This window comes from Physeter macrocephalus, chromosome 2 (assembly GCF_002837175.3).
Source record: "Physeter macrocephalus isolate SW-GA chromosome 2, ASM283717v5, whole genome shotgun sequence".
NCBI classification, from domain to species: domain Eukaryota; kingdom Metazoa; phylum Chordata; class Mammalia; order Artiodactyla; family Physeteridae; genus Physeter; species Physeter macrocephalus.
The window spans coordinates 8,456,288-8,476,148 of NC_041215.1; the positions used below are offsets into that span (position 1 = coordinate 8,456,288).

A 19,861-nucleotide genomic window follows, 5' to 3' on the forward strand; every position below is an offset into this window, starting at 1 on the left:
CACACACACACACACACACACACACACACACACACACACACACACTGGAATACTATTCAGCCATAAAAAAGAATGAAATCTTGCCTTTTGCAACAACATGGATGGAACTTGAGGTGCATTATGGTAAGTAAAAAAGTCAGGCAGAGAAAGACAAATACCACATGATCTCACTTATATGTGGAATCTAAAACAAAACAACAGCAAAAAAACCCGTGCTCTTAGATACAGAGAACAGATTGGAGGTTGCCAGAAGTAGGGGGGGTGGGTGTGGGTGTGGGTGAAATGGATGAAGGGGTCAAAAGGTACAACATTCTAGTTACAAGATAAATAAGTTCTAGGGATGTAATGTACAGCAATGAGGACTCTAGTTTACACTACTGTATTGTATACTTGAAAGTTGCTAAGAGAGTAGATCTTAAAAGTCCTCATCAGAAGAAACAAAACAAAACAAACAAAAAGGAGACTAGGGTTCAGCTTAGAACTAAATAAAGCTCTTTTCTTCATATGTCAGGAGGGAGAACACAGCGGGCCTCACTGCTAAGTCACCAGCAGCAGCTGAGACATGAGAAGGCCTTGGAACTGGACAGCGTGATGAGTCCAAGGTGTCCCTGATAAAGGCCAGGACACAGAGCAGGGTTCGCTTTGGACTTGACTCCGTATCCTTCACAGGGCTTGCCCTTGCCACAGCCCTGGGGAGACAGGTGCCATGCCCCCTCCTGCAGATGAAGAAGCTGAGTCAGTGGGATTGTCCAAGGGCTTGAAATAGGCCCCACTCTCTATGGAGCGCTCCCTCTCTTGCAGCACAGGGTAGTAGGGGTGACAGATGGCTGTCCAGGGAACCTAGGGAGAAGGTTCATAGGCTTTGCCTTCTTTTCAGGATTCCTGGTACATCTGTCTCCCTCACTGAGCAGACCCTCCCTGGGCAAGGGCTCCCTGGACCCTCTTTCACTTTGACCCTCTGCCAGGGCCAGTTCCAGTTGACGTGAAGCATGCAGCGCCATGGTGCCCTGCTTTTCTAGAAGTGTGCATTGCAGAAGGGAGCCCGGGGATGTTCCCTTGGCTTCGACCCCAGAGGGGAAAAAATTAGTGCCACCAGCTGTCTCTGAGAGCGTTCTGACGACCAGACCTCAGCTGACCCTTCCTGAGAGTGAATCCTGCCTTCCAGGCAGGATGCTCCCCTCTGCCAACTCCAAGACTGTCCTCGATGGCGCATTGATGGTGCAGCCTTGGCCCCCAGCTTTCTCGTTTGAGAGAAGCCCCGTAAGTGGCAGAAAACCAAGTTTCCCACCCAGGACCCTGCCTGTATTTGGGATCACAGAGCCCTTGGCCCCCAGGTCTTGGAGTTTTAAAAACATGAATAAAGTCTGCAGTTTCTGAATAATGGCAAGAGGGGGCATTAAGAACAGCAATCTTGGAAACGTCCGTCGCAGGGCTGAAGGAAAGTCATCTCGAATTCCCTGGGAACCCAAGATTGGAGCTGTATGTGGTTAGATATGATGCCAAGAAGATTCCCTTGGCAAACACAGAATGCCCACGTGCAAATACTTAGAGACCAGAGGGTGCTGGCCCAGCCTTGTGGGTGGAGCTGACCCACAGCCATGTGGTCTGAGGAGGTGGCTCTGGGCTCACCTCTGGTGACACCTAGGCAAGAAGGCTGTGCCCAGGCCCTTGAATTCTCTCTCTGGGGAGACAGCTGACCCTTGGAGAGGCTTATAGGTGACCAGTGGTCACTGGGAGTCACTGAGGAGGGGACTCACAGAAGGGTGGGGTGGAGGAGGAAACAACCTGGCTTTGGAGTCAGATGGACCTGCCTAGCTCTGGGGCATGATTCTGACCCCTCTTAGAGGGGGAGAGGCGGAGGCTGGGCCCTGGGCTGTGAACCTTAGAGGATGGGCCCTGCCTCTACATACTGCCTTTCCCAAACTGGTGTCCAAGGAACAGTGCCTTGCAGGGTGTAACAGGCTTGCCTGGGGAAGGGAATACTATGGTCAAATAAGGGGTTACACCCTATGAAATAGGTTTCTTTCCTGCAAGATTTGCTTGAGCCATCATTCTGCTTGTGGGTCTCCCAGAGGGCAATGTTCCCAGCCTCACTGGACTCTCTCATCTCAGGGCCTGGCTGAGTCTTAGCAAAGCAAATCTGATGGCAGGCTGTGTGGACCATCTATGAACCAGGTGTTTCCATGTGCTGGAGGGAGGCCCAAGCCTGGCTCTGGGTGCTCTGAGAGGAGGAGAAACATTCTGGGGAAGGGTCAGGGGCTGGTCAGATGGGAGCCAAGGACAAACATGGGGTGGGTCCAGCAGTCAGGCTGGACCAAGGCAGGGCAAGGTCCAGGCTGAGTGCCCTAGCAGCTGACAAGCTGGTTCCGGGAAGCCAGGCCATCTGGAAGAGCAGAGCCCCAGACTGGGTGGAGGCATGGCCTTGGTGGCATGGGGTCTCATTCCACCAAGGCAGCCCTCCCCTTCCCCGACCATCAGCTGCTCCGGCTGCCTTCTCACCCCGGGTCGCCCACCCGAGGAGCAGAAGGAACGACACTGGGCAGTCCATGGAGTGAAGGCAGGGCTTGGGCCTTGCCTGGGCTCAGATCCCCTCTCCGAGGCTCAGCTTCCACAGAATGGGTGATCCTGAGAGTCAGATGCCACAGCACTATGCCTGGAGGCGCTCGGTTCCTGCCGGCTGCCTCCCCTGCCTGATCAAAGCTGTGGAATTCACCAGAGGTTTCCATCGCCTTCTACCCTCCACGAAGCCCCACAGCTGTTTACAAGCCTGGGTTCTGCTTTAAATCACTCCTCCCTGGTGCAGATCAGCTGAGCTCCAGGATGCTTCCGGATGTGTGGAAGCAAACAAAACCCTGTGGTGCACTGAATCGCACGCCAGGAGGACAGAGCCCCCGTGCTGGCCCACGCCCCTTGCCTCGCTCAGGGACCCGAGCAGCCCAGAGCCTCAGTTTCCTCAGCCGTAAAATAGAGGTCTTGTCCTTCTCTCAATGACAAGTTCAACATGGGTCCCAGGTTAGTCTCTTTTGTCTCCTCTTTCAGACCAACCCAAGTCATGAGACCCTGCAGGGAAGTAGACACAGAGGTGGAGTCTGCACTGGCTCTCGGGTGGGCAGTGCTGGGGAGGGACCTTTGTGTGGCCTTCCTAGTGGCTGGCAACGGGGCGCCAGGCTGTGCCACGGCTGTCATCTCTTACTTCATGGGTTTGCTCCTCCCTCCGTCACCCTATTGGGTATTTCCTAATCAGGGTTCCATGGAGCCATCTTCTGAGAACTATTAACGATTATGGCAAAAGAGGGGAGGTTTCTTGGGGAAGTAAGTTTGGGCCATGGAGTATGCCAACTCCATCATTGGAGCTTCTCAGTGTTCATCAGGGAACAAAGCCTCGGAGGAACCCTGAGGCAAAGAAGTTGTGTCAACCATTTCCTCTGCACAGGGCTGGCTGGTTCTGTTCCTCCCTGTTAGCTATGGCTCAGCCCTCCCAACTGGCAAGAGTATCTGTTGAACTGAAGTAAATCAGTACACTGGTTGTGTTTAGATGGAGACAGGAGTAAATGCTCAGACTGGCCGGAGCTGGGTGACTATCTTGCTTTTTGGTTGTAATTAATGCTGACAGCTCCCCTTGGGGAATGGAGCCCTCCAAATGCACCAGAACAGGGCCCCTGGATGAGGGGGCTTACCAGGATTATCAGTCCAGGGCCCAGTAATTATGGCCCAGATGTTGACAATTCATCAAATTACAAGGCTGCTGGGGCCTGGGGACCCAGCCTGGGACGTGCACATTCCTGTGCAAAGGCTCTCTCATTAGGGCTGTCCAGCGGGCAAGGGGGTGGGTGGGAAGCCCCCTTGGGCAGGTCAGCACCATGTGGTTCTGATTTCTCAGGCCAGGCTGTTTGCACACACATGGGCCACAGCAAGACTGTCTGGGCTTAGCAATTTCCCAGACTTGAATTCCACCGTAGGGTAAGGGAAAAAAGGACCCCCACTTCTTACGTCCAGCCTGGCTGCAGCTCGTGCCTTGGTGGTGGCACGTGGTTCCTCCTGGGTATCCCCTTCCTGGGATCTGGAGCCCTCTGTAGAGTGGGCTCTGCAGCCACCTACTGCACGTAACTCATAGCAACTGTGAGGGCTTTAGCTTGGTGGGGACCTAGGAGCCTGCCGAGGTCAGAGCCCTGCCCTTCACTTGCTCCTTGGCCTGTGCACGCTGCCCCCTCCCACTCCTCGTCTGTACAGGAGAGGGCAGGGCTGGCCTGGAGCCAGGTTTGGTTTGGTTCATGCAGTTAAAAAAAAATAAAGCAAAACTAACCAAATTAGTTGCAACATTTAAAAATTGTGACTTTCACATAAACATCTGGTGTATGGACTTTTCTTGAAAAGTTGAAGATCTTGCACCCTGGGTCCACGTGCATGGCAATACCTGCTGGGTCAAGTGCTCCTTTAGCTGGGCACTGCCCCAGGGCCACAGGCTCCACCCCACCCTAGTGCATCACACCTGGCCTGCTATCCTGCTGAGGTGACCTGCCAGCTCTGTAGGGGCATCTGGGTTTGTAATCCTTGGCCTAGAAAATCTCTAGGTCCCTTTAGCTCTATGAGTTTGTGAGGCCAGAAAGCTAGCTGGCTTCTATTTTGCAGAGAGGGCATGCTCAGTGAATATCTTGCATGCACTGGAAGCAATTACACGTATGTCCGTTATACATCGTGGCTAGAAGAGATGGTGCTATGCCTTTGAACTGATCCCAAACTACCTGCTTAAATTACACTTTTGCTTGTTACATGATTACCCTGTTAGGTATCATGAAAAACTGTTCCAGGGTGGGGTGAAGGGTAGTGACGGACCTGACTCCCATTGGGTGTGGGAGGATGGAAGCTGGATCAGTGAATCGAGCTTGTCTGCTGAGAGCTGCCTCTAGCCTGGTATCTCCAGCTCAGGCACATGGGGCTGGTCTGATGGAAGGCAATGGAAATAGCAGACAGGCTGAGGCATCCATTTTGGTGGCAGCCTCTGCTAGGGTGAAGATCTGGCAGGATGGATCAGAAGGGTGACGGTCCCACTGTGGCTGGAACTACATGATGGAGGCAGTCTAAAGGGGAGTGGCCTGCCTGGGACAGCCCAGCTCACACGGTGGCACTGAGACACAGCATTACCAAGACACCAGGGGACAGAGTGACTGACAGAGCTCATAGCAGACACAGAGGCGACAGCGGGTGCTCTGCAGGGACCCCTGATGCCCCAGGCCACACTCCTGATCTGCCCTCTTGCCCTGAGCCTTAGTCTGTGGGCCCACTTGCCTGCTTCCTCCCATCCTCACTCATGTTTGAATTTCCAGCCTCTCTGAAACCCTGGGCTTTGGGGTAGGCCCTCTTTGGTTTCCATGGATGACACAATTGTCACCCACTGTTAATGGATTGGTTGGAATCCTTAAAAATCCAAAGATTTTGTATAAAACTTGTATTTCTAGCTTCTCTCTTTTTTAATAAATAAACTTATGTCTTCCTTCCTTCCTTCCTCCCTCCCTCCCTCCCTTCCTTCCTTCCAGGCTGCGTTGGGTCTTTGTTGCTGCGCGCGGGCTTTCTCTAGTTGCAGCGAGCAGGGGCTACTCTTCGTTGCAGTGCGCGGGCTTCTCATTGCAGTGGCTCCTCTTGTGGAGCACGGGCTCTAGGTGCACGGGTTTCAGTAGTTCTGGCACGTGGGCTGAGTAGTTGTGGCTCGCGGGCTCTAGAGCGCAGGCTCAGTAGTTGTGGCGCATGGGCTTAGTTGCTCCGTGGCATGTGGGATCTTCCCAGACCAGGGATAGAACCTGTGTCCCCTGCCTTGGCAGGCAGATTCTTAACCACTGAACCACCAGGGAAGTCCTTCCAGTTTCTCTTGATATGTTAGGAGATGTGGTAATGATCGACCTGCTTGGGCTGAGCTGCAGCGCTCCCTTTAGATGGGGCATGTATCCCCCCAGTTCAGCCCAAGCCCAACTGTTCCTTACACTCTCCTGCACCCAGACAGTTTCCCCTATTTCCTCAACTGGCTGGCCCCTGGAATGTATCAATGAGCTTGTGAGCCTGCAATTCTAGCTCTGAACCATCTCTCCAAACCACGTCCACATCCAGTCCCCCACTCACCCCTGCCTAGGACTTGGCCTCTCTTCTGGACCAGTCTCCACCAGCCTCCCTTCTTCCTATCCCCACATGCCCATCCTTCCTACACAGTGAAGGAGCGGGGGTCATACTGATTGTCTTGTTTTTACCCAGCAGACCTTGGAGTGAACTGCTTAACTTCCCTGGAGCCTGTTTCCTCCTCTGGAAAGTGGGTATTGTGTGGATGGAATGGTTTCCTATAGATGACAGTGCCCAGCCTGGAGCTTGGCACCCAAACGGGTTGAATGAGTGTGACTGTAATGTGCTGGGCCAGTTTTGGGGTAAGAATCCAGGAAAAGGGGTGGAACTAAAAGACATACACATTTGCCTTCTCATCTGGATGTCACTGACCCTGAGCACAGCCCTGTTAGGCAGGTGCCATTATGATCTCCATTCCACAGATGAAGAAACTGAAGCTTGGGGAGGCCAGGCATGGCCATCTTGGCCTGGGACATAAGCCTAAATCTCCTGCCTAAACCCTGCACGCCTCCCACCTCACCATCCCTCTCTGGCTTCGTCAGCACCTAATACAGCCTCACCCCCACCCTTGGGGCAGAGCCACAGTGCCCCTTGGCCTGACATTCAAGGACCCCTCCTCTGCCTCCATGGTCCTCCTTCCAGACTCACGTGTCACCTCTGCGAAGTCTTCCTCAATTCCCCCTCATCCCACATAGTTCCTCAGTTACTGACCCTCTGCTCTGTCTTCCCAATGCCTCCCCTCCCCACTGTGACTGTCCCCGAGGCTCCAGTGCCCACTAGAGGCCTGGCTCTGAGGGATGTCTGTGAATCTTTGAAGTGCCCCCTTCCCCGGCTGGGCTCGTGCCATCATGTCCCACTGAGTTTGGGTCTGAGTAGCCCAAAAGGGAGGACCCATTAGTGGAAGGACCCGCCCTTGTACGGAAGATGACCCACTGGGGTCAACCTCTCCCTAGATGTCCCTCCTGAAAGGTGGGTATGCAGCCCTGGCTTGTATACCTCCAGTGATGGGGCACTCACTGCTTCCTGGGCAGCTTGATAGGTTTGCAAAATTTTTGTTTAGGCCTGGACTTTCCCAGGTTGGATGCTACTGCAAGTTCCCTCCACCTTGTGGCCCGTTAGGGAGGCAAGTACTTGCTCAATGAAGCTGGGTACTCCATGGCTGCTGGCCCCTGACCCCCCTCTCCTGTTCCCTCCCAGCCTGGCCTGTCTTGGGTGTACCCTCTCTCTGGACATTCCCCCAAAGCTCCCATTTGCCAGCCCCTACTTGGCCTTCCGACCTCGGCTCACACCTCCCTTCCTTTGGGGGGTGCCCCGACTCCCACCAGGCCAGGCCCAGGTCAAAGACACTCGCAGCAACCTGTTGTTCCTTCCCGGCCCTGAATTTTGATTCTCTCTCCCACTCAATCACAGCCTCCACGGGGGGAGGGACTCCGGATGCACTTCTCACTAATTGTATCCCAAATGCCAAACAAAGTGCCTCATGCATAATGAGAACACAGTAAATATTTGTTGAGTGAACCAGCTGTCAAGGGAACTCTTCTATGAATGAATGTCCAGTTTCCTACTGATGCCAGTGCCTGGCCTGGGAGCACCAGAGGGCACTCTTGACCTGTTGAAGGCTGTCATGGGCACCAGCTGACTCCTGCCTCCTGAGCCACATCCTGGGAGCTGGGCACTGGGGACACTACCCTGGGAGGGGCTCCTTCAGCCTCAAGGGCTCCCCCTGCTGGGGTCAGTGATCATCACGGCGGCAAGAACTGTCACTGAACCCAGCCTGTAGGTCCAGTGTTAGGGCTCTCGTGGGGTCAGTTACCTGGCTCCCCCAAAGGCTGAAGAGGGGTTAGGGACATGCCTGAGATCACATGGTCTGTGGAGCCCCAAAGCCCACTCTCTCTCCACTGCATGGGCAGGACAGGGGGCCAATCCCTGATTTCAGGAGGAGCTGGGTGGACCAGCTTCATACCCCAAATAACTGTGTCCTCTCAAATCTATTTACTTGGAAGACCTGGGTTTGTCCCAGTGGCCTAGTGCAGGTCTGTGAACATGTTCTTCCTTGGGGGGTGAGGGTGCTTTGCTGCCTGGGTGAAGTGGGAAGAGGGTCCAGCAAAGATGTTGTCACAGTCACACCTGCAAAGGGCAGGACCAACTTCTGCTGGTCCTCCATGTCCTGTCCCTGCTGATAGCAATCCCAGAGCTGGATGTGGGAAGACGGCACCTCCCTTGGAGGTTTGTATCTGGGGCTGCGGGCTCCCGGGCCACTGCCAGGACGATGCAAAAGGCTGCCGAGGGTAAGCAGGGCATCTGGGAACCGGGGGCAGGAGCAGCAGCTCAGCCCTCTGGTCCTTTGGTTGCCTCGCATGTGACACTTGAGGGACATGAGATGAAGCATGGGCCCAAGGCAAGGAGCCTGGGTGAAGGAGCACCTGTCCTGGGCTTTCGAGGGACCCTGGGGAGGAGGGAGGAGAGGCCGGCACGGTGGCCCTTTCCCTGGGGCCCGGCTGTGGCTCCCCAAGGTTCCAATCTGGGGGCCGTTAGCGGGGCTCGGAAAATCTGCTTTCATCCCATCCCTGCTCCATCCAGAATCTGGGGAGCTGGGGAGCAGCACTGCAAGGGTCAGATGAAAATGAGATGCAGGATATGCTGAAATCTAAAGACAGATGAGTTTGGGATATTACAGATGAATCACTTAACTAATTACATTATTACAATCAAAGCTGTTTTTGAAATATGAGAGTGCAAAAAAGCATATGAATGTGTGGTGCCCTGTGGTCCTTTTTTGTTCACTTGATTAATTCCAAACAGTCTGAGTTATTCATTTCAAAATTGGTCCCAGGCAGAGGCCCTGTCTCATATCCCACATTTCTGCTCAGAGCTTATGCTGTCCCCCGGGGCCTAGGCTGTCGATGCCCCCATGACTGATTCTGGAAACGACGTGCAGCTCTGCCTGCCCCCCGTCCCCGCCCCAGATAGGTGGTGCTTGGGGAACTGGGTGCTGCCAGGCATCAGGAGTTCTGGTCCCTCACTTGTCAGAGCCAGCCTGAAACTCCCGCCAGCCCTTATTTCCCCAGTCTGCCCCTTTTACTCCATCCTTACTGGGACATTCTTATTTCAGTGCCTGATATTATTGTAGCTGCCTTCCACCTGGACCCCCTTCCTCCAGTCTCTGCCCTGTAGCCAGGGAGGCCTTTCCAATATACACTTCTGCCCACACCCCTCTGGGTGGGGGGTGGCCCTCACTCAGCATCATCTCCCCGCCTTTCCCTGCCCTCCCTCAGAGTCACTGTCCACCGGCACATGGGACCACATCTCACCCCCCGCTGTTTTCATTGTGCCTGTGCTGGTGCTGCATGGAATGCCTCCTACCTTGTCTTCGTGCCAAACGCCTACTCATCCCTCAAGACATGCCCCAACTGTCGCTCTTCTATGAGGCCTCCCCTTGTCCCAGGCAGAGTTAGCTCCTCCTTCCTCTGTGGGGTCCGAGGCCCTGTCTGGATGCATTACAGCCTTACCCACTGTGCCATAAAGGTCTCTGTGGGGGAAGGTCTAGGGAGTCTTCAGGGGGAAGCCAGGACCCATGTACTTGCCACTGTGAGATCTGGAAAAGTGGCATGGCCACTCTAAACTTCAGTTTTTCAGTCCACAAAATGGGCACAAATCATCATGTCCAGGGATAGGATGTACTTTGAAACTGTGAAGAGCTGCACAGATCCGATCCCTAATGTTTTCATCCAGGCCAAGCCTCACACTGCAAATGTGGACAGAAGGGCTAAGTGACTGCCTACTGGCAGGGGTGGAAAGGGACTTGATCATGGCTGTGGTCTCTCTGCTTCACTCAGCTGCTCCTGGCCAGGGAAACGGAATTGGACATTTCACCATGAGGGGGACCCTAATTTCTAATAATCGCTATGATACAGACACATGGATGAGGAATAGGAAAGAAGGTGGAATGAAGAAATTTTCTTCTTCATTTAAGTTAGAACTGGTTTTCTGTTTTTGTTTGTTTGTTTTTTTAATGGAAAGCAGGAAAGGGTCTTAACAATCTGATAATGGGGGTGGAATGGGGAGAGAGCTCCAGGGCCAGATAAAAACAGGGATGAGGAAGAGAAACAGAACATTCACCCCAAATAATCTGTTTCTCTGGGTGGTGAGAGGAGAAAGACCCTTCTGCCAATGCACAGACAGTCTGAGCCCTGGTCTCCTGCCACAACCTGCTTACTGATAGGGTGGCTGGTGTGATGGAGAGTCTTCAGGCTGGGTGCTAATCCGGGCTTTGCCATGCGGGTGGGCCTTGTGTCTTGGCCAAGTCCTATCAGTGTCTGAGCCCAGCTTCCTCCTCTGTCCAGCAGGGCCGAGACCATCAATCTCCCAGGGTGGGAACGCGGGCAATCATGACCCCAGCAAGCACTTTGTCTGTGCACTTGTTCCCAGGCACGTTGGAAAGGCTTCTGTGGTTGAGAGTGGACAGGCCTTTCTTCTAGTTCCCTTGGGAGGAGAGAGACTCCCCGCCCTTGGCAAGGCAGCTGTCTCTGTGGACAGGTAGTTTCTGTACACACAGAGCCAAGTTTTCTTGGCCTCCTGCCTGGATCAGCCTCTCACCGTGTCCTATAAGATTCTATCCCACACAGCCTTGGAGACCTCTCTGACTTCCCCTTCTACCATTTCCTGGCACTTGCTCGCTCACTCCAGCCACATTGGCCTCGCACGTACCCTGGACACATGACGCTTGTTCCTACCTCATGACCTGTGCACTTGCTTCTTCCTCTGCCAGGAGCATTTCTCACCCCCTCCCCAAAGATTGCTACATCTTTTCATCATTTAAGTCTCACCTCAAATGTCATCTTCGCCAAGAGACTTCTGATTATTTAATCCAAATTATACCCACCCATCCACCCAGTCAGCCCTCTCATCACATCCCCTGCTTTATTCTCTAGCACATTTTACTGTTTGAAGCTATCTTGTTGGTTTATTACTTGTTTGTTTCTCTCTTCCTCACTACAGGGAGGGGCTTTGTCACTCCTGTTTGGTCTGAGTCCAAAGACCCAGAAAAGCACCTGGCACAGAGACAATGACCAATGGTGTTTCTGAAGTGGGCATGTTCCCCCATTCCAGGGCCTCTGTACCACTGGCCCTCACTGGGTTTCATCATTTCTGTGTACCTCACAACCTAACACTCTCCTCATACATTCAAACACACAAATCTCAAGCCCTGGAAGATTTACCAAATACACATTTTTCAAAAATGTTTGAATTGTATTCTAAAGGTGTAAAACAAACGTGAAAGTCACTAAAGCTCAATGCTGAGTCAAAAAAGTCCAAATACCAAAAAAGAGGAAATGTGAGGATTTTGATGTTGTAAATAGGAGATGATGAGACTTTTTCAAAGTCAAGATGTAGGCAATACTGAGCCTTGCATGAGAGACAGGTCTTTTCATCCTAGACAGAAGCCACAGTTTGGAGTGGAAAAAAAGAGTATGTGAGAAGAAACCTCTAGGAAGGTCACAGTGGCCCCTAGTTGTCCCTCCCTCTCTATCCCATGGCAAATTGGCTGTTGGTCCCCCTCCCCCATAGCTCCCCAAAGACTGCAACTGGGTCTGATTCTCTTTGTGCTACCCTAGTACACAACACACCTTCTGGATTTGTTGAACAGAGCCAAGCCTGCTATTTATGAGATGGCAAAATCACTTTATCAACATAAATGCGGATTACTAACCCCTAATGTAAGAATGCTGGGCCCAGGCCTCCTCTGAAGGTCCCACCTTGGACTGACAATGTTCTGAGTTCAAAATTCTCCCGTGTGGGGGCTTCCCTGGTGGCACAGTGGTTGAGAGTCCGCCTGCCGATGCAGGGGACATGGGTTCGTGCCCTGGTCCGGGAGGATCCCACATCCCGCGGAGCGGCTGGGCCCGTGAGCCATGGCCGCTGGCCCTGCGCGTCCGGAGCCTGTGCTCCACAATGGGAGAGGACGCAACAGTGAGAGGCCTGCGTACCACAAAAAAAAAAAAAAAAATGGCCGCTGGCCCTGCGTGTCCGGAGCCTGTGCTCCACAATGGGAGAGGACGCAACAGTGAGAGGCCTGCGTACCACACACACACACAAAAAAAAAATTCTCCCGTATGTGGCTTATTCCATGATATCTGCTGTCCCTGGATCAATTGGAATCTGAAAGCTCTCAAATGCTGGTGATCTTTGAATTCTATACCTGCAATTCCAAGTTCTACCACCAGATGGAAGTTAGAATTACACAAACTTTATCAACACTAGTTTAATCTCTGAGACGGTGCTTCTAATGAAAATACACTCTAAATTAAAACAAGATACATATGTACATCCATAAATTTTTAACTTATATTGGCATAGATTTAAAAGTATAATACCCATGATTGGCCAGGGCTTGGGGCAACATGTAGCATTCATGTGCTGTTGGTGCGAATGTAAATTAGCACAGCCTCCGGGAGGGCAATTTGGCAGTACACATCAAAAGCCTTAAACATGTGCAAACCCTTTGGGCCAGCAATTCAACTTCTAGACATTTATTAAAAGGAGATAATCATGGAAATAAGCCTAAATTAATTCCCACGACGTTGACCACGAGACTGAAAGACGGTCAATATAAATAATATAACTTGGAGACTGGTTAAATCAATTATATATGTGATAAAATGCTATGCAGCTATTACTTTCTATAAGAATTCTTAATGATGTGGAAAAATCTCATGCTATATTAAGTGAAAAAAAATAGGCCACAAAACGTATGTCCACTGTAATCCCATTTTTAGAATAATAACTATAAAAACAAACTTGTACACAAAAAGTATGGGAAGAACAAATGCTAAAATATTGAGAGGACTTATCTGTGGGTGGTAGGATTATGGACGATTGCTTTTTCCTTTTTTGTGCTTTTCTCTATTTTGGGAAGATTTTATAAAAAACATGCTTCTTTTGTCATCAGCAGAGAGCTATTCACGAACCCTTGGCAGCAGAAAAGGACAGGCTGGCCTCTGTACAGGGAGGCTGTGGACAAGGTGACCGAGGCCCTTTTCAGTCCACAGCCTGCCCCACAGACATGCTTAACTCCTATGGCCCTGTCCCCCTGCAGCCCCTCTCGGGTCCATATATGGACCTGGTTTCAGCTGGTCTCCTTACGGGGTGGGGGGCCACATTGGATTAATCCAGAACATGCAGCCAGCACAGTCTCTACCACAAGCGTCCTGCTTGACTCTTTTCTTGCTCTTACTTCCCTTTAGGAAGTGACATGTTTTTAGCACAAAGGAAAAACAAAACAAAACAAAACAAAAAACTCCCTGAAGCTGGTCTTGAAGTTTAGTTCAAGAAAAAGAAAGGAGCCCCCAAAACTTTTTCTAAAACTGACTGTTCAAAGCCATTTTCCTTTCCAAATGCTGCCAATGTGTGTTGGTGGATCAGAATGATTTCCTAAGCCTGTCTTTCCTTCCCTCGAGGTTTCGTGGGGTGAGGAAAGATAGAGATATTATCAAGGGGCTGCCACCTGCCGTGCTGCACTTGGGCTCTGCGTGTGTTCCCCCTTTAAGTCTCCAACTCTGTAGGTGTGATCTCCCCAGGTTCTAAGAGGCCAAGTACCCAAGACCGCACAACTGAGCCAGGACGGGACTGGGGTCAGACATACTCAAAGTCCGTGGATACTCAGTACACGAGGTGCCTCTCAGGTGGCCAGGCCCCTCGTGCTGCAGGGGTTGCCCTAACCCTGGGATGACCACATGGAGCCGTCTGTCAGCAGAGCCTGGGCTGGGAGCCAGGCCCTCCACAGGCTGAGAGATCTGAATTTCAGCTTAAAACACATGGGTCCCCCGAGCCTACAGAATTCCCTCCCAACCTCCGCCTGCCCACATGGGCCTGCTTCCCTCCTTTGGGGAAAGCCAGGAGGAGTGTCACCTCTACCCTCTATCCCTCCACCGAAGGGACAGCCTGTGCGGCCTGATGGAACAAGGGTGCTCGGAGGCACACAGCTGGGTGAGTCGGCTTGGAGGCACAAACGCCTTGAACTCAGCAGCAGGCAAGGCCAGCCCAGTCAGGGAAGATGCCCAGATCTGTGTGGAAGTGGAGTTGCATGAAAACTGGGGTGGGCGACCTCAGGAAAAGGGACAACCCAGCCCTGGGGTAATTGTGGGTATGATACCAGCTTCTCCTCACCCCTCACTGGGCCCAGACTTCTCAGGGCTGACCAGTGATGAGAAGCTTAAGGGGCCAAGGGCGTGGGCTGCCAGCGCTGTCTGCAAATGGGCAGTGGGGAAGGCTTGTTGGGCCCTAACCTGCTCCCTTCCCAGAAAGCTCCCAACTTCATACCAGGTGGACACACTGCCTGCACATCCGTCCCTTGGCCTCCCCACCCCAAATTCACAGAGCCCTGTCTCTGACCCAGGCTCAGTGCCAAAAACCTCACACAATAAACACCAAGCTTAATTCCCTGACCACCCTGTAATGGCCCTAGTCACCTGACCACCGTTTGCTGTGACCTCACTTTACCTAAATCCCAGATCTCTTCTTCACATGGAAGGAAACAGATTCTTAGGGCTGCTGAGGGGCTTGCCCCCAGCTTCACAGCTTGTGAGGGGATTCAATTCCCAGCTGCCTAACTCTGAAGGAGGACTCCTACTCATCGCCCACAGAGCCTGCTGGCCACCCCCCAGCCTGCTCCGTCCTGGGAGGAAGGGCAGGGGTGGTGGCAGAGGGGAAGAGGCTCTGTGGGAGGTAGACTGGACCCCTGGCAGCTGGTCTGGAGTCCCCTGACCCTCGCCCGAGGAAAATGGTTCCCACAATCAGCCAGCAGCCTCTCTGATGCTCACAGCCTGGGTCATGTGTGCTCAGAGGAGACAGCAATGGGCAAGAGGGAAGAAATCCACTCACCAGGCACCACCCACTCCCCTTTGGACACGGGCACCTACAATCAAGAGTAACCCCGGAGTATAAAAGGTAACTAGGTAATCCCAGGAGTGGTTCTGTCAGGAAGTTTCCAGGGCTCCTGAGCTAGTGAAGCGAGCAGGCCCAGGACACGAGGCTGAAATGTTCCAGCAAAAGCCTGTGGTTCCCCAAGACTCTAGCTGCCATGTCTAGGAATGTGGGCCAATCAGGAAAAGCTGCTGGGAGGTGGTGGTGCCCTGATCCCCTGTGTGCTCCTGTGGGGTGAAGGTGGATCATGGCTGGCTTTGCATTTCGTTCTTACACCACACAGAGCAGGATGTTTCTGGTCTGAGGGGCCGGGCTGCTTGCTGCTGGGGGAGCTGCCCTGGCTGCCTGGGTGGGTGGAGCATGGACCACTCGAGACATGAGGTAAATGCCCTCCAAAGTTTCCACCAAGAACTGTAGGCTGGGTTTGTGACCCATTTTGTGTAGCCATCACCTCCTCAGTCTTAATTAATCCCAACTCCAGTGCTGTTAGGGAGGCCTTGCATGAACCCATTTCACAGAACAGGAAACTGAAGCTCAGAGAACGCCAGAGCCTTCCCCAAGGTCATCCAGCTAGGAGGCAGCAGGGTTGGAATCCATACCCAGGTCTCCCTTATGCTCAGGGCTGGACGGCCCTCCACAGCCTTCTGGGAAGGTGGCTCCTGCAAGACTGGGGACACCCACCCCCTGACCCCACCCTCCACTGCCAGCCAATCCTGACTCTGGACGGAGCTGGCCACTACAGAGGCCTCTGAATCCATCAACATTTCCCTCCCTGAATCCTCCTGGCCTGAGGCACAGAACAAATCTCCCAACAGGATGGTCCTGCCATGCTCTCCTTCACCAGGCTTACCCTCTGCTCTTTCTTTATCAGGACTTCTGCATGCTGCTATCATGGGCCTTAACCTCCGTGCAGGACTGGACAGTGGCACAGCCATATTTCACCTTGCTTCTGACGTGGTGCTCACTCAGCCCAGGCTGGGACATCCATTCCAAGTATAAGCTAACTTTTAGGTTTAATTGTAAAAGATCTGAGAAGTAACGACACCAAAGAGGCCAAACTGGAACCAACCATTCTCTCGTTCTCGAGTGGTGACAGGACATGGTGGGCTGGGACAGGGAGTCTTCTGTCCACTGGAAAGAGTCTGGCAGCCAAGCCCACAGGAGGGCACTCACTCCACAGCCAAGGGCTGGACCCTGGGCTCAGGGCTGACACACTGGCCAGGAAGAGCAGTGTTGGGTGGACTCAGCACGCCAATGAGACTCTTTCTTGAAGGCTATTTGATTTGTCTGCAAGGCAGCTGGAGCTGCAGACAGTTCCCTCCAGGCCAGGGCCCTGCAGATCTGCACATCCTGCATCTTCACAGAGCTAACGCTACTCCCTCCACAGAGAGACCACGGCCACTGAGGAGCAGAGGAGGAGGAGGAGGAGAGGAGCGCAGACAGTTAAATAAAGGCACAGAGGAAGAATACTGGCTTGAGAGTAAAGGGCAGAGAGAGCAAAAAAATATATGGCAAATTACCGGGTAGCCATCTCGTCCTGATTGCCCCTGTGGTAATTAATACGTCATTAATAATTAGACTTACGGCAGAAAACCATATGGCAACACTTAGAACTCAGTCAGGGCCCCAGATCCCCCCAACGTCTGCAGGGTCTGCAGCAGAGGCTGCTGGCTGGTAACTGACTCCTTCAAGGGGGGGATGCAAGGCTCCAGTGGGTCTGGGGGATGGAGCACCCATTCCCCACCTCATAGGGCCAGGTTGGAGGGGCCACCAGGGCACACACCACACGTGTCCTCCCCATGTCAGCCAAGGCACATGGCAAGGACCTTGTGGGATTGTGGGCTTCTGGAGGGTGGCATCACAGTTACCACGGAAAATGCTCCTTACATGGGGCCTGATCTGGGGCCTGGTGAGCAGGATATGGGTTTCCTGTCTGTTGCCACTGGGATGGGGTGACCTGAGGGAGACAGCCTTGGAAACCAGAGATATGGGGGTGCCTTTACTGCTACTGGATGCTTCTCTGACCCCATGTGCTCAGAGTAGTGGCTGCTCCGCCAGTGTCCCATACACTGGCATCCATCTCAGGTTGCAGCTTGAGAATTCTGCATTTGTTTAATCCACTTAGTCGTTTAACAGCCAAGTTTAAAAAAAAAAACACAAAAAACCAAATTTTCTCCATAGCCCTCTGCATTACGCACTTCGGCAAGTTCACGCAGGCTAGCCTCCATGTGACAGTCAGGAATGACTCAACTGTGAAAAACTGCTCGTAGCCCATAAATCTACACATTCTCACTTTCTGGCTCAATGTGGTGCTGCTACATGCATCAAGAAGTCCAGATTCTGAAGGGTGCTGATCGGGAAATGAATCATGGTAAGTGGAAGTAAAATGAAGCTGCTCATCTGAAAGGAATTCCTCTAGAAGGTTAATTTTGGCTCAAGAGGACTGTCAATGTACTTCTTGAATTCATTCATCAGGATTTATCAGGCTCTGAAAAACTGCCAAAATGAATCAAAGGCAGACTTGTCATGTGTCTTGGAGAAGGAACGGGATTTCCGGGGCTGCTGTGGATTGGGCAGACAGCCCCTCCCTCACACCCTTCTCAAACTCAGCACCCTTACTGGCCAGCTGTTCTCTCAAGGTCTCTGTTGCCCAACCCGGAGAGTCAAATATTTTGGCCAAGAAGGAAAACGGACCCCAGGATCTAGTGGTCAAGCGCAACATATTCCTGGCATAACTGCCTGACTCCAGAGCCCTTTCTGCCAAAGCATGTGAGACGAAAATGTTTATACAGATCAACTGCTGCTGAACATTTAGGAAATATGGGCATGGTGCTTGCATTGCTGTGCATCAAGCTGAGCCAGAGATTTGGTGAGGAGCAGCCAGGCTCATGTCAGCTCTCTTGCAGGGAAAACAGTCACAGGATGCTTCACCGGGCAAGTCAAGCCCATGGAATCCTGTGCTTGCATTCATCTACAAATCACAAAAAAAATGGCCCCTGTCTGGGACTGAATTTAATTTTAAGGGCACACCGCTCTAATCAAATATTATTGTCATGAAAGTGCTACACAGAGAGAAAACAAAATGTCTTATCTTTCAGGAGCAGAGAGCATAATCCAGGACACTTACGGGAGGACCTGCAAAACACAAGCAGAGAAGCCACAGTCAGCATCAAAGGGAGAGAGGGTCCCCTCGCCCAGGCCGGCCCCTCTCTCACACAGCTCCTGGCCACCCCTCCTCGCAAGGCTTTGATGCTGTCATTGGCCCCAAAGCCAAGTGGCAGGGCACAGGGAGTGCCTCTGTCCTTGGAGGGGCTGGGTGGGCATGTGCCTGGTAAAGACAATCCAGCAAGTTTTGGTTCCTGCATGCATTACATGAGGCTGCTGCTGCTTCTTGCTTGGGGCCCACCCGTGTTGGGTTTTGGCAGGCAGGGTAGGAATCAGACCTGTTCCTGCATGAAGAACAAATTTTGGAACTCACTAGGGGTTGGTTCATTTCTATGGAAAGGGAGAGACTTGAGAAAGAAAACATTCTGGGCGGAGGTGAGAATACTCCTAGGTGCACTGGATGTGTGAGTGTGCAGCTGAGCTGACATGTAGGAGGGTGGGGTCCCCATAGCCCAGCTCCGGGGTTAGCGGTGCCGAGCCTGGCTGCGCATGGGGGATTTGAAGGGGGCGAGTCTGGAAGCACAGGTGGCTGCTGCAGGGAAGGCTGGTGCAGCAAGCTGAGAATTGCCCCATGGAGAACACTCAGGTGTTCCTCACCTTACAGTGTGCAAACCATATTGCACATCTATGACAGCATTTGACCTTCTCAACAATCTTTGAGGTATGATGAACATACCCATGTGACAGATGACCACACAGAGGCTCAGAGAGAAAGAAATGACTTGTCTAAGGCCACACAGTTGGTTAGGGGTGGAATTTATCCCCGAAGGAAGTCTCCCGACTCTCAAATCCTACACATTTTCCACTAAAGCCATGTTGCTGCCAAACAAGTGACTCCTCTGCTCTCTCCTGGCAGACCCCAGACCTCAGTCTGGAGAGTGAGGCCGGCACAGGAAGGCGGCCCTCGGCAGTCAGCCAGCCCACACATATTTACGGATCGCCACTGGGTGCAGGTTAATGGGACCAGTGGTGAAAGAGGCAAGACCTCTGACTCACAGAATTTTCCTTGGATGGATCAATACTTAAGAAAACAACGACACAAGGAGGAAGCACAGGAAGCTCCCTGCACGTAATAAGGGGCCAGAGCCAGACGGGGCCGACTCGGGTCGGGAGGCTAGGCTGAGTCCAGAGGGTGAGGAAGAGTTATCGGGGAGGAACAGGGAGGGAAAAGCTCCGAACACGCCAAGGTCACCGGGCATCTAGGGTCCAGGCGAAACTGAGCGGGCTGCAGCAGGGGAGGGTCTGGGGAGAAGGCAAGCCAGCAAGACCACAGCATCTCGTTTCCACCTCACTGTCCAGCGGAGCGTGATTTGAAGGACAGTGGCGGCCACTGAAGAGTTCTGCACAGAGGAGTGATTTGAGGGGGTGAGAGTGGGCCTGAGGATGGGTTGCAGTTGTCCCCCTGTAGGTGACAGTGGCCTGGACTTGGGGGCTGGCAGTGGAGATGAAGAGAAGTGAGTCGGATGGTACTTATCAGTGAGGACAGACAGGACTTGCTCATGGATTTAATGGTGGAGGATGAGTGGAGAGGTGCATCGGGCATAGAGGAAGGAGAGAGATGAGACAGTGATTTTTCGCTTGAGAAACTAATGCATGATGGTGCTAATGCCTGAGAACGGAATGTGGCGGGGGAGCGGGCTGTGTGTTCCCTAAGCCTAGACTAGGGGCC

The 19,861-nt window shown here is 52.7% G+C and overlaps 1 protein-coding gene across 1 annotated transcript in view; it reads right to left on the reverse strand.

Moving 5' to 3' along the window:
* COL23A1 (collagen type XXIII alpha 1 chain) overlaps positions 1-19,861 on the reverse strand; it is a 374,601-nt gene that overhangs the window by 31,744 nt on the left and 322,996 nt on the right. The window contains exons 4-5 of the mRNA XM_028497974.1: positions 18,155-18,162; positions 16,548-16,574 (exon numbers count right to left, since the gene is read on the reverse strand). Of these exons, the coding sequence (XP_028353775.1) occupies positions 16,548-16,574; positions 18,155-18,162 (35 nt within the window). The remainder of the gene's footprint in view (positions 1-16,547; positions 16,575-18,154; positions 18,163-19,861) is intronic.